A 12,431-nucleotide genomic window follows, 5' to 3' on the forward strand; every position below is an offset into this window, starting at 1 on the left:
ACTTTTGAAGCTACTTTTTGGAAGTCATGGTAATAAAGGAGCTTCATAATACAAGTTAAAGAATGATGGGGGCTCCCTTCTCTTTATTCTCTTGTATTTAAGTGCTGCCTTTCTTTTAAGGAAACTGTGTGTCATCAGAACATCCTTACTGAAAATGTGTTGTAGGAGCAGCCCCGAAGTCAATTAGTGGCCAACAACTGCAAAGTAAGAGAAAAGGAGCCCACATGTTTTTAAAGATTTATTTATTTATTGGGGAGAGAGAGAAAGCACACACACATACACACACACACCCCACACACATGAGAAGAGGAGAGAGAAACTTGAGCAGACTCTGTGCTGAGCACAGAGCCCAACACAGGGCTCGATCTCATGACTCTGAGATCACAACCCAAGCCAAAACCAAGAGTCAGACACTCAGCTGACTGTGCCACCCAAGCATTCCCCTAACACGCCTTTTAAACAAAAGCATGCTCTTCCACACTGATTCCGAGCACCACTTGGGGTTAAGTACTGTCCATGAATGTGCAGCAGCAGATGGAGTCAGCAGCAGATATAAACAGTGGAGAAGGAAAAGAAGATAAGAAAACAATGTCTGCCAGGAACCAACTTCTATCCCATAACTCCTGAGCTCACAAACAGTGGCTTCTTACTACCTGCTGAATGAAGTCTAAAATTCTCTATTTACCAAAGACTTCTACAATGTAACCCCCAAGGCTAAACGAGTGTGGGTCCTCCAAATGAAGCTCCCCCTGGCAGAGCCCCCAACCAGTACCCACACCCCACACACACACTCAATCACTGTTCTCTCCCTGATATAACAACCAAGATTTAGCCATCACTCTATGGAGAGGCTTTCACTGTTCACTGTGGTCTCTGTCACTACTTTCTGTTTTCCAACAGGTAGGTAGGTTTCGCAACCTAACTCTATGCCATATCTGACCTCCTGGGTCTACGTGTCCAAGCTGCTATCCCTGAACTCTTCGGATTCACCCCCCCCAATTCAGTCTATTTCACTTTTGAAGTACGGTTGCACATGACAACAGCTTACACCCTAAGAAGACCGTGTTTTATCTCAGTATTCCTGAACACGTTATCTCCCAACTATTCAGTCAATTCAACTGATGATTCAAAGAAATATCTATTGAATAAGGAGAGGCAGTGAGAGTGATAGGGAAGGAGAAGCAGAGACAGGAAGAGAAAAACTCAGACCCAGAAAGAGAGAGGGAAAAAAGCAGAGACAAAAAGTACTCTAAGGGAAATACTTTTATAAAGATAAGAAAGAGTTGTAAGTCCTAAGAACTGCTTCAAGTGCAGACTACATCACAAAGGGCCTTCGCCTGCACTGGGTCACTGTTCGACCCAGTGTACCAAACACACAGAGCTCTCTGAGGACTCACCACCATATAAAGACATTCTGAATGTTCCCTTCCTTGGGCCACAGGCCTAGCCCTTTGTCAGCTTCCACAAAATCATGCACACGTTATCTTGTCTGAAACTTGATGCAAAAGCTCAGATACCTTTTGAAAACTAAAGGCAGATATGTACATATATACTTGATAAAACAATCATCAAAACTACAAGAGAAATCTTCTGTGCCAAAAATCCACTCTATGATCCACCATACATTTCCCCACTCTAAAAAATACCATCAGACTATAAGGAATATATAAGCCTGTTCTTATGTGAAAAAATAAATAGATCATTTACTGTGAACAAAGTACCAATGTTATTCAGATAAAGACAGGACGATACATTTAGCTCCAAGGGATTCTTTTTTTTTTTTTTTTTTCTCCAAGAGATTCTTATTAGGGCTTGACTGAAACATCTGCTTGACACAAAACTAACCTCTTTATTAGGTTCCTAGAATCAAGGTAATTCCATCATCTGAAGCCATTTTTGTTGGGCACTTACTTTCCACAAAGCTGAGGCTCCCTGCATAGTCTGGAAGGTTTACATGACAAAGAGGGTTACTGAATGTTACATTAGACCTCACAGTCTTCAGGTTGTCTTTTTAAAAATGTGCAAGGATGCAGGAAGAGGTCTGTCCATTTTTCTAGATCTGCAACAGTCATCTCCTGAATCTAGGCCTAGTGTTTCCTCTAATATGAAAAATTAATTACAATCTACAAATTCTTGCTCTCTTACCCTTGCCCTCCTCTGCAGCAGGGATTAAGATTTAACATCAATCTTGGTCTTAAAAGTATAAGTGCAGAGAAATAAAGTAGCAACATCTGCAAGGGTCTGGGGTCAGGACTAACCTGTTATCCTTGCACACAGTTACTTTGTCTCCCCCAGGTATCAGCTTCTTCTGTTCAACCACTCCATAGCTTTCTCGACAAATCTATATATAAGGAGGAAAAAAGAGATGTTTCAATTCTGTTTACCACCTATCTTTCTAGACTCCAAATGATTGAGAGAAGCTTTAGGAACAAATGTAGCTTAATTACTACTTCTTACATAGGAAATTCTTGGGAAAAGAGAACCTGATTCAGAAAACATTACCACCTTACAAGATATCCTGTGTTTTAAGACATGCAGCTGCCAATAAATGCAATCAAAGAGAAAATGATATGAACTCTAGAAATCTATGTATCAAAAGTAAAGAGGACTAATATTTCATAATGTTAAGTTCACAGATGAATCATTCATTCATTTATTCAAGAAATTTACTTAACTCCTTTAACAATCAAGACACTATAACTAAAATAAAATTTCTTCAGAGAATTCCCTGAATTTATTCTTTGATTTGAAAAACAACTGTATGTTCATTACGACTTGTGAGCATGATGAAAGGGAATGCCAAAATCAGAAGGAAACTGTGGAAATCCTTACCGTGAAATTGAGACAGAAAGTCTCCTCAATATCTTCCCCAGCGTAATCTAAAAGTTCTTGAAGACTCCTAATCACAGAATAGAGAGAAAAGAAAGGAAAAGAGAGGCAAGTTAGACATTGTAATAATGTTTCTACTTTAGTTATATATCCAGAATCCGTGTAAGGAAAATCTAAAAGAAGATTCTAGGATAAACATAAATCCAGACTGACAGAAAATTGTTTATACCTTAAAAAGAAATATGACAAGGGCACCTGGGTGGCTCAGTTGGGTCAGTATCCAACGCTTTGTTTTGGCTCAGGTCATGATCTCAGGGTCATGAGATCAAGCCCACACCAGTCTCCACACTTAGCATGGAATCTGCTTTTCCCTCTCCTTCTGCTCCTCCCCCTGCTCTCTTCACCCCTGCTCTAAAATAAATACATAAGATATTAAAAAGGGGGGAAAAAGTATGGCAGTAGACTTGTAAGACATTTGTTAATTATACTCTTCCCACTGCCAAGACTTACTAGATTTATGAAGAAGTTCAGATAGATTTATATCTGACACACTGGTGTTCTTTTAACTGTGGTATTGCTTGGAAGTCAAAATATGAGGACACGGTACTCCAGTGGCCCTACAGAATGTCTTCACCCACATGTATCAGAATAATCCTCCCATCATAAGAAAGCCACAAAGTCACCTCTATCCACTTAGGAATCTTAACTGGCTGACTTGTTAATACAAGGGGCTCTGTAGGGTAAAGATACTCTATTGCCTGCCATACTAAAGAACACAAACAGGCACTCTGAAAATAAGAATATGTTTATACCAACAATGATCATATCCTAGCTTTCAAGAGAATACCTTCTTTTTTTTTTTTTTTAAGATTTTATTTATTTGACAGACAGAGATCACAAGTAGGCAGAGAGGCAGGCAGAGAGAGAGAGGAAGGGAAGCAGGCTCCCCGCCGAGCAGAGAGGCTGATGTGGGGCTCGATCCCAGGACCCTGAGATCCTGACCTGAGCTGATGGCAGAGGCTTAACCCACTGAGCCACCCAGGCGCCCCCAAGAGAATACCTTCTTGTAAGCAGACCTCATTCACACTTTCTTCTTCAGTGAGCTCCGGGTCCAGTTTCATCAAGAGTTTCCCAGGAAGAAAACTCTTAGCATGGAATTTAAATCCACTACCGGTTAAACCAGCCAGAATCATTACTTCAAAAATATCCTCAGCCAGGCTGGCAAAGGGGAATCACACACACTTCAACCACTCTCTGGCTTTCTTCAGTCACCCCGAAAATTAACACTGCCAGAGTCTCATCTGCTGTTTTCCAATATTCCTTCTAAACATTCTCTCTTCTGTGTCCCCACCCCTCCCATCCTTCCTGGTTTTTCAGTATTGGTGTCCTACACAGGTGGTGTGGCTCTCCCTTCCAGAAGGGACATCAGAAATGGCCCTTTCTCTATCTCCATCTTAATATTGGTACTCTTTCTCCATAAAAAGGGCTACTGCTTCCTATTGAAGCCAAAAGGATTATACTGTTTACAGAAATCCAAGGGTATGGTGTTTTTTATATATCTGATGCCACCTAAAATCAAGGCAGAAAAACTCAGAATCAAAGGGGTTTTCAGAGCCAGAAAGAGAATAACATAAAAATATGGCTCCACTACTCTGGAAAACAGTCTGGCAGTTCCTCAAAAAACTAAACCCAGAGCTACCATATGGCCCCAGCCATCCCACTCCTAGGTATCCACCCAAGAGGAATGAAGACTTACATCCACACAAAAACCTGTGCAAGATTGTCCACAGTAGCATTATCCACACCAGCCGAAAAGGGGAACAACTAATGAACGGATGAACACAGTGTCATCCATATCTGCTCAATGGATTATTATTTGGCAACAAAGAGAAATTCATTACTGACACATGTTGCAACACAGATGAACCCTGAAAACATGCTGCCTCAAAGAAGCCAGACACAAAAGACCAGGTGTTGTATGATTCCATTTATATGAAATATACAGACTAGGCAAGTCTACACAGAAAGGAGATCAGTTGTTGCCTAGGGCTTGCGGATGAGGGGACTGGGAATGACAACTAAGGAGTACCAGGTTTCATTTTCGGACAATAAAAATCTTCTAAAATTGTGGTGATAGCTACATAACTCTGAACATACTAGAAGTCATTGAATTGTAGACTTCAAGTAGGTGGATTGTATGGTATGTGAATTATATCTCAATCAAAATTTTTTAAAATACTCCCTTTTTAGTACTTTCTCCCTCTGTATTTCCAGACCATGAGAGTCTCCACTCCTTGTTTTTGTTCAGGACAAGGAAGAGTGAGATTTTTTTGTACCCCTGGGCACCCACAGCCTCCCTTTTCCTTTGCCCCCTCTGCTAAAGGCAATGTCTCAAGTGAGTAGCAGCCCATCTACATTGTTAAGAGTCTAGCCATATGGTCTGATAATGTGGTATTTTCAACCCTGAATCCCTGTGCCACAGGCAGCCAGAGAAGCTCCCCATCTTTCAGCTTCGTACCTTCCTTCAGTGGGTGAGAGTTCCTTTAGGTCTTCCAAGCCAGGCTTTACGTTCAGTAACTTCTTGTAGAGAGCCAACGGGAAATGGAGATCAACCACAGTGGAGTTGTAGATGGCTAGTCCACAGGTTATGCCAATCAAGTGGAACCAGTTGTGCTCTACAAAACACTTTTCAGTATGTATGCAAATGTGTTAAAAATTTTAAAAAAGGAATGCACTGCTTGCAGCCCTCAAAACACTGCCATTTACCTCAGAATATCTTCCGTATAAAATAAAGACCTCATTAATTCTTAATTATCTTCTGAGCCAGAGAAACACCCTGCAATACCACCAAAACCCATAACCTAGACGAAGTCAAGCAGTTACGGCTCATCTAGCGACACAGAGAAGAGCATATAATCTTCTAGAGCAAGGCTGTCCAACAGGACTTTCTGCACTAACGGGAACAGTCTATGCTATGCTGTGCCATCATCCCCCAGCCCAGTAGCAGCTACAACTGAGCACCTGACATGTGGCTAGCACAATTTTGGAAATAAATCTTCAATATTATTTAATTTTAACTAAGTAAAATTTAAATTTAAATACCTACATGCAGCTAATGGCTGCTTTTTTAGAACAGTGCAGCTCTAGGAAGAAAACTCCACTGGAAAAAAAGAACTAAATTACAGTCTGCTTAAAATTAGATGCCATTTGAAGCTTAACTCTCCTACTGAATTTTCAAAAATAACATGTGTGCCTGTATTTGTGTAAGTGTTCACACACATACCACATTATTAAAGTAAGACGTACCTGACTATCACTTTCCACATGTCATAAAACTCACTTCTTTATCACAGTGTTCATATTTTTACCCTTCAAAGAATAACAAAACCTGGATCTTACCTACCAGAAAGAGAAATGGGAGGTGGGGGGGGGGTGACAAAATACATGGGATCTTGTCAATGAGTTAAAAATGAAGATGAGCTACATTATTCAGACTTGGAATTATCTTTGTTATGCTCCCCTTTATAAAGTCAGAAGTCAGGGGACTGGTCTGACCACAAAAAGAAAGTCTAACACAATCCTTCCATTTAACTGCAATATCACTAACTTACCGTATCTGAAAACCACAAAAGATTTGAATCCTGATAGTAGGTAAACATTCCGTAGATAGGATTCAAAAGTTCTTTTAACAGTAAAAGAAAGAACTCCTTTGTGACACCACCAGCATCCACTGCTTCTTCACCATCAAAGATTACCTTAAAATAATGAAAGTAAAATTAATACTTCAGGGAAATCTTTGATGTTTAATCTTTTTTTTTTTTTTCAAACTCTCCAAAGTCAGGACAAAGGAAGAAATATATAACAGAGAATACACTGATGCAATGAAAACTGCAAGGTGTACTTGCTGATTATTAACAAAGCACTTACAGACCCACAGAATTTCTACTAGTACTCCAAGGGATACAAAGGAAGTCAGAAGTTTACCATATGTCCATGGAAAGTTTACCATCTATTTCGGGGAGTAAGGCAAACAAAATAATCAATTGGAGAATAAGTTTTTTTCTTTTTTTTTTTCTTGAAGATTTTATTTATTTGAGAGAAAGAGAGGGCATGAGCAGGGGTGGGTGGGGGAAGAGGAAGAAGCAGACTCCCCACTGGGCAGGGAGCCCCATGTGGGACTCAATCCCAGGACCCCGGGATCATGACCTGAGCCAAAGGCAGATGCTTAACCAACTGAGCCACCCAGGCACCCCTATATTTTATTTTCCAAGAGTCAAATACATTGAGAGGTAAATGTTCTGGCGCATAGAGAAAAGCAATGATTAAACTGAGTAAAGGAACACTTTCCGGAAGAAATCTCTCTCAGTGGGGCTCTTGAAGGAACTGATGCATATGAAGGAAGGAGAACATCCTAAGGAGGTAGACTTGGGTTCTGTAAGGGGCTATAACCAGACCTATAGAGGGCATCCTGGCCCCATAAGATTCATCACAGTGACAGCTACAGCAAACCAACAAATGAGATTTATTCCAAGTCTGTTACATGCCAGTATTTAAACTCTATTATCCTAATCAGAACAGCCTCATGTGTAGACACTAATATTATCAGCCCCATTTTACCGTAAGGGCTCAGACACAGCAAAAAAATAGCATTAGAAAAAGTGTATCGTTGTGTCTGAGTTCCACATTGCTGAGAGCAAGACAGGAGCAAATGTGAGGATATACACTAGGATTTCGATTGTGCAGATGTCACCAGGAGACTTAGAAGAGTCTCATCAGAATTACTGATTGAAAACAGGGGTCAAAGGGAGGCCCCCTCTCTTTGCGATATAAAAAATCTAGCCCAGAAGTTCCAGGGAGAACTCCCAGGCAGATGAAGGAGACTGATGCCACTCATGGGATGTTCTGGAAAGGGTGACAATAGCGGGGAGATCGTCAGTTTCCTATTTAAACTACCTTTTGGAAACTAGAGTTTACAACAGGAATGGCAACAGAGATCTGGAAATCATCTGAAGGGAAAGATAAAAGGCTTTAAAAAAACCACTTCAGATAATTCATTAAACATTAATCGAACACCTATTAGGTATCAAGCATTGTGCTAAGCCCTGGGAATACAGTAAGTAGTAACGCAAACATGCACAGTCTATGAGGAGAGAAAAAGTTTTTAATTCAGTAATTTCTGGGTACTAAGAGTACCTATCATGATCAGTCAACAGCCTCCCAGACAATTTCACTACCTTTCCATTCTACTTTTTTCCTTCTTTCTCTTTTCTTTCTCCCCCATCCGGGCCTTGGTGGGGAATTCTAAGGTATGTATATTAATTTCCAAGGGCCCTGAAACATGTAGTACTAAGAGTGGTCACTGAGCAAACATGAACAGATGGAGGGCTGAAGATGGAGTCCATCTTGTTAGCACTCCTAGCCCGTCTATTCTATTTACCATCTCTTTCTCTTCAATATTTGACAACCAAAACCTTCCTAGATGCTGACTGGAGAGTTTCACCTAGTTGAAGCTTTAGTCTTGCTCTTGCTTGCTTGTTTCTGGAGAGCTGGAGATGGTACGCCCAAGAGAGCGGACAAAGAAAGCCCTATAATCCCTCAAGTGATCCACTGGCATTCTCATCTGATGTTATGTTGAGATGTTTTGCTCGACGATTTGACAGAAGGAGGTGATCAAATTCTTGTAAAACGGATGAAAGAAATCATGAATGGCTATACTCCACAATTTTAATAATAAGACCTCTGCTGTTTCTTCAACATTATTTAATGAAAACCCTGGAAGACATTTAGAGGAATAAAATGAAAGGCTCACTTTGAGAGGCTTTTTCAGGTCAATATCAGAATGAATGCTCAGCTCTCTTAAGGCATCTCCAACGAGATTGTTCCTGCGAACATGAAGGACGAGGAAGGGGCTTCTGGCCAGCAGAGGCTCCAAGGTGAGAAGCATGAAGACATTCTGCAGATTAGCTCCATTGACTGCCACCTGGAACAGCACACCCAAGAACACAATTACAGAGAGAGCAAGAAATGGACAGACGGAGAGAGAGAGGGATGAACGAAGGGATATACCCACCAACAATAAGAATGGGTAGATTTGGATTATTAATTCACCAATGTCTTAGTAAGCTTATCAAAACCAATTATATTTTATAATAGAAGAGTGTATTTAAAATAAATTAAATCTCTGTAACTTCAGTTTTTATTCAATAAAGAATTACCAAGCTCCTTTTAATTATTGCCCTAGCTCTACACCAGGGCAGCAAACTATGTACTGCAGACCAAACCGAGCCTGTTCACTGTTTTTGTATAGCTCTTGAAATAACAATGTTTTTTCATTTTTAAATGATTGGGGGGGAAATGGGGGGAAAAAAACTTCACATGTAAAAATTATATAAAATTCAAATTTCAGTGTACAGAAAATTGTATTAGAAAAATGTCATGCTCATTCATCTACTTACTGTCAATCACTGCTTTCCATGTTACAACACGAAATAGCTGAATAGTTGAGATAGACTACATGGCCCACAAAGACTAAAATATTTACTATATGGCTCTTCATGAAAATGCTTGCCCACCCCAGATCCAGGTAAACATGCATTCATGCACAGGTGTTACATTCAACATAAAATTGCTGAAAAAATTTATAGTAGTTCTAAAAAGTTATAAGGAAAGTTACAAGCTAAACAGACTCTTTCCTGTTAGTAAAAGTTACAATGGAATGCTTAGGATGAAGAGAACACAGTAAGAAGAGGAAATCATTTTTAAAATGTGATACCTGCATCTGTAGTTCAGCATCGGTTTGTAACATTTTGGTCTTGGCTTGGGCATCAAAGATGAAAGGGTAGGAACAAAGTGTGACAGTATCCTAGAATAAAACATATTATTGGCAAATATTACAGTGTTCCACAGAGAATACTGCTGGAAAAATATAGAATTAAATGAAAAATGGATGATTTACCTGTATTATAGATGGTCTAGCCTTCTGTATAAAGAAAAATAAAAAGTCTCTTACTTGGATTGCAAAACCTGAAATTTCTACCCCCTGCAAATATAAAATATAAATAACAAAACATATAACCAATCTCTGCCCAGGCAGAGAGCGAACGCCATTTGAATGGCTAACTGGATTTTTGATGGAACAGACCAGATGTTTTGATGGGTACAGACTAAGAAAAAAATATTAAAACAATTCTAAAAAATTTTAAAGGACCTTTAAAGACCATTTCACTGAATCCATAGTTTACAGCATTAACAGAATGTTCTTTTATATGAAATCAAATTCCAAAATAGGACCTTTACAACCTTGACTTCAGATATTAATTTTTCTGGGTAAAATGGATGATGCAGACTGCATTTTATTTGGTGTCATATTTCATCTTCTTACACACACACACACACACACACTTTACGACTAGGAGAAATAAATATTTAGAAACCTGTCCCTGACTCAGCACTTAGACTAGTGCTTGGCCTGTAGAAGATAGTCCATCAATATGTGAATAAATCTAAATAAAATTCTGAGGATGGGAATAACAATAAATAATAAAAATCACAAATGAAACATATCTACAAGGTTTGTTACCATTTACCAAGAAAAAAAAAATGTTTTTTTCTGGAAGTTGTTAGGTTATGTAACAAACATTATTGATTGATTTCATAGAAACAAAAACATCAACAATATACATTCTGTTGATCAGCACTATTTCTCAAACAGAAAACTGCAGACTTACTCTCAGAGATCTGAGAGTGCTCTATGACTTTTTAAAAATTCTGTGAGTTCTTGGGGCACCTGGATGGCTCAGTGGGTTAAAGCCCCTGCCTTTGGCTCAGGTCATGATCCCAGGGTGCTGGGATCGAGCCCCATATCTGGCTCTCTGATCAGCAGGGAGCCTGCTGTCCCCTCTCTCTCTGCCTGCCTCTCTGCCTACTTGTGATCTATCAAATCAATAAATAAAATCTTAAAAAAAAAATTCTGTGAGTTCTTTAAAATAATATCCTAAACAAAATTCATGAAAACGCATTCTGAACAACCTCCTTATGATGATTTCCATTTATTTTAATGATTGCCCTGGTGTCACACTATATATGCTTAATTGTCCAAAGATAAAGAAAAAGAAGAAAAGCAGCCTTCCTCTGTAAGTGATGCATTTGCGCCCAGGAAAAGGCCAGGAGCAGTCTTGGCCCACTGCATGAAAGAATGTTTAATAGCTTCTGAAAAGAGAATAGAGCTGAGTCATCCCAGGGCCGGCAGGCTGCGGGAATTCAGGCACCAAGGCCTGACAGCCGGCAGTTCCTCCCCACAATGCAGTGGGTTTCAATAAGATGTTTTTGCTGTCACATTTCATCATAAGGCTAATCTGCATTTTACTGATTTTAGAGTTTTGTCTGAATTTAATTTATAGATTTGGTTGGCTCTATAATTGTTAAAGGCTACTAAATAAGAAGGGTTTAACTACCTCCTTTTGTGTTTGTGTATATTTCGATGAAATCATTTAATAGCAATTTTCACTAAAATCCATCCATTTTCATTAAAATTATCCTATATATAGGAGCCTATATAAAGGTTCCTTTAGAGATCTTGGAACATTTCTCTAGACTAAGAAACCCTAACTGTGAGTGGATTCCAGTCCAGTGAGACAAGGTAAGGAATCATGCATATATAATCCAGATTAATTTGGCTCATTCTCACACCTACATTTCTAATTATTTGGAATTTAGGAATTGAAATCACTAAAAAAATAAAAGGGAAAAAAGGCCACATACCATAAAACAGCCCTTCACAAAGTGACCTTCTAGTCTAGGTACCTGAAAAAGGTAGAAGCATCCTAGGGAAGTGGGTTTAAAAGCAGTGGCAAATTTGCAATGACATGGATGGAACTAGAGGGTATTATGCTTAGCGAAATAAGTCAATCGGAGAAAGACAACTATCATATGATCTCCCTGATATAAGGAAGTGGAGATGCAGCGTGGGGGGATTGGGGGGTAGGAGAAGAATAAATGAAACAAGATGGGATCGGGAGGGAGACAAACCATAAGAGACTCTTAATCTCACAAAACAAACTGAGGGGGGCCAGGGGAGGGGGGTAGGGAGAGGGTGGTTGGGGTTATGGACATTGGGGAGGGTATGTGCTATGGTGAGTGCTGTGAAGTGTGTAAACCTGGCGATTCACAGACCTGTACCCCTGGGGCTAATAATACATTACGTTTATAAAAAAATTTAATAATTAAAAAAAAAGCGGTGGCAATATTCAGAATTACGTGTTATTTGCTTATTCTCAAGGGACAAAAAAGATCTTTAATGTGTGTTGGTCTATAAAGCAAGATAAAGTTTTGAATACTTCAAATGTAAAAGTGACTGGGAGAGAAGTGACCAGAGTGACCATAAGAACGGCTGCGGGCATTACAGCATTGAAGCAGACCGAGTCTTCTTAAATACTGGTATTTTTGCTGGCCGGTACAGTTATTTCAGACCTCAGCTGGCAGGTCTGTCTGAAGGTCCCAGCCTACTCCAGGCCCTTGGTCCCAGCCCACTCCAGGCCCACTGCTGTTCTCGGACCATCTGCTGCCCTCTTGCTGCAAGTCCCAGCACGAGCCCACCAAGGCCT

The 12,431-nt window shown here is 39.7% G+C and overlaps 1 protein-coding gene across 4 annotated transcripts in view; it reads right to left on the minus strand.

The window, feature by feature from the left end:
* Window positions 1–12,431, minus strand: part of LOC111153353 (HECT and RLD domain containing E3 ubiquitin protein ligase 3) — a 120,739-nt gene that overhangs the window by 26,204 nt on the left and 82,104 nt on the right. For all 4 annotated transcript variants that reach the window (XM_022512340.1, XM_022512366.1, XM_022512358.1 and 1 more), the window contains 7 exons: window positions 9,785–9,808; window positions 9,602–9,691; window positions 8,639–8,809; window positions 6,441–6,584; window positions 5,348–5,514; window positions 2,833–2,899; window positions 2,259–2,341 (listed from right to left, as the gene is read on the minus strand). In XM_022512340.1, coding sequence (XP_022368048.1) covers window positions 2,259–2,341; window positions 2,833–2,899; window positions 5,348–5,514; window positions 6,441–6,584; window positions 8,639–8,809; window positions 9,602–9,691; window positions 9,785–9,808 — 746 coding nt within the window. The remainder of the gene's footprint in view (window positions 1–2,258; window positions 2,342–2,832; window positions 2,900–5,347; window positions 5,515–6,440; window positions 6,585–8,638; window positions 8,810–9,601; window positions 9,692–9,784; window positions 9,809–12,431) is intronic.

Source organism: Enhydra lutris, unplaced genomic scaffold, assembly GCF_002288905.1.
Source record: "Enhydra lutris kenyoni isolate GAN:26980312 unplaced genomic scaffold, ASM228890v2 scaffoldscaffold3, whole genome shotgun sequence".
Classification (NCBI taxonomy): domain Eukaryota; kingdom Metazoa; phylum Chordata; class Mammalia; order Carnivora; family Mustelidae; genus Enhydra; species Enhydra lutris.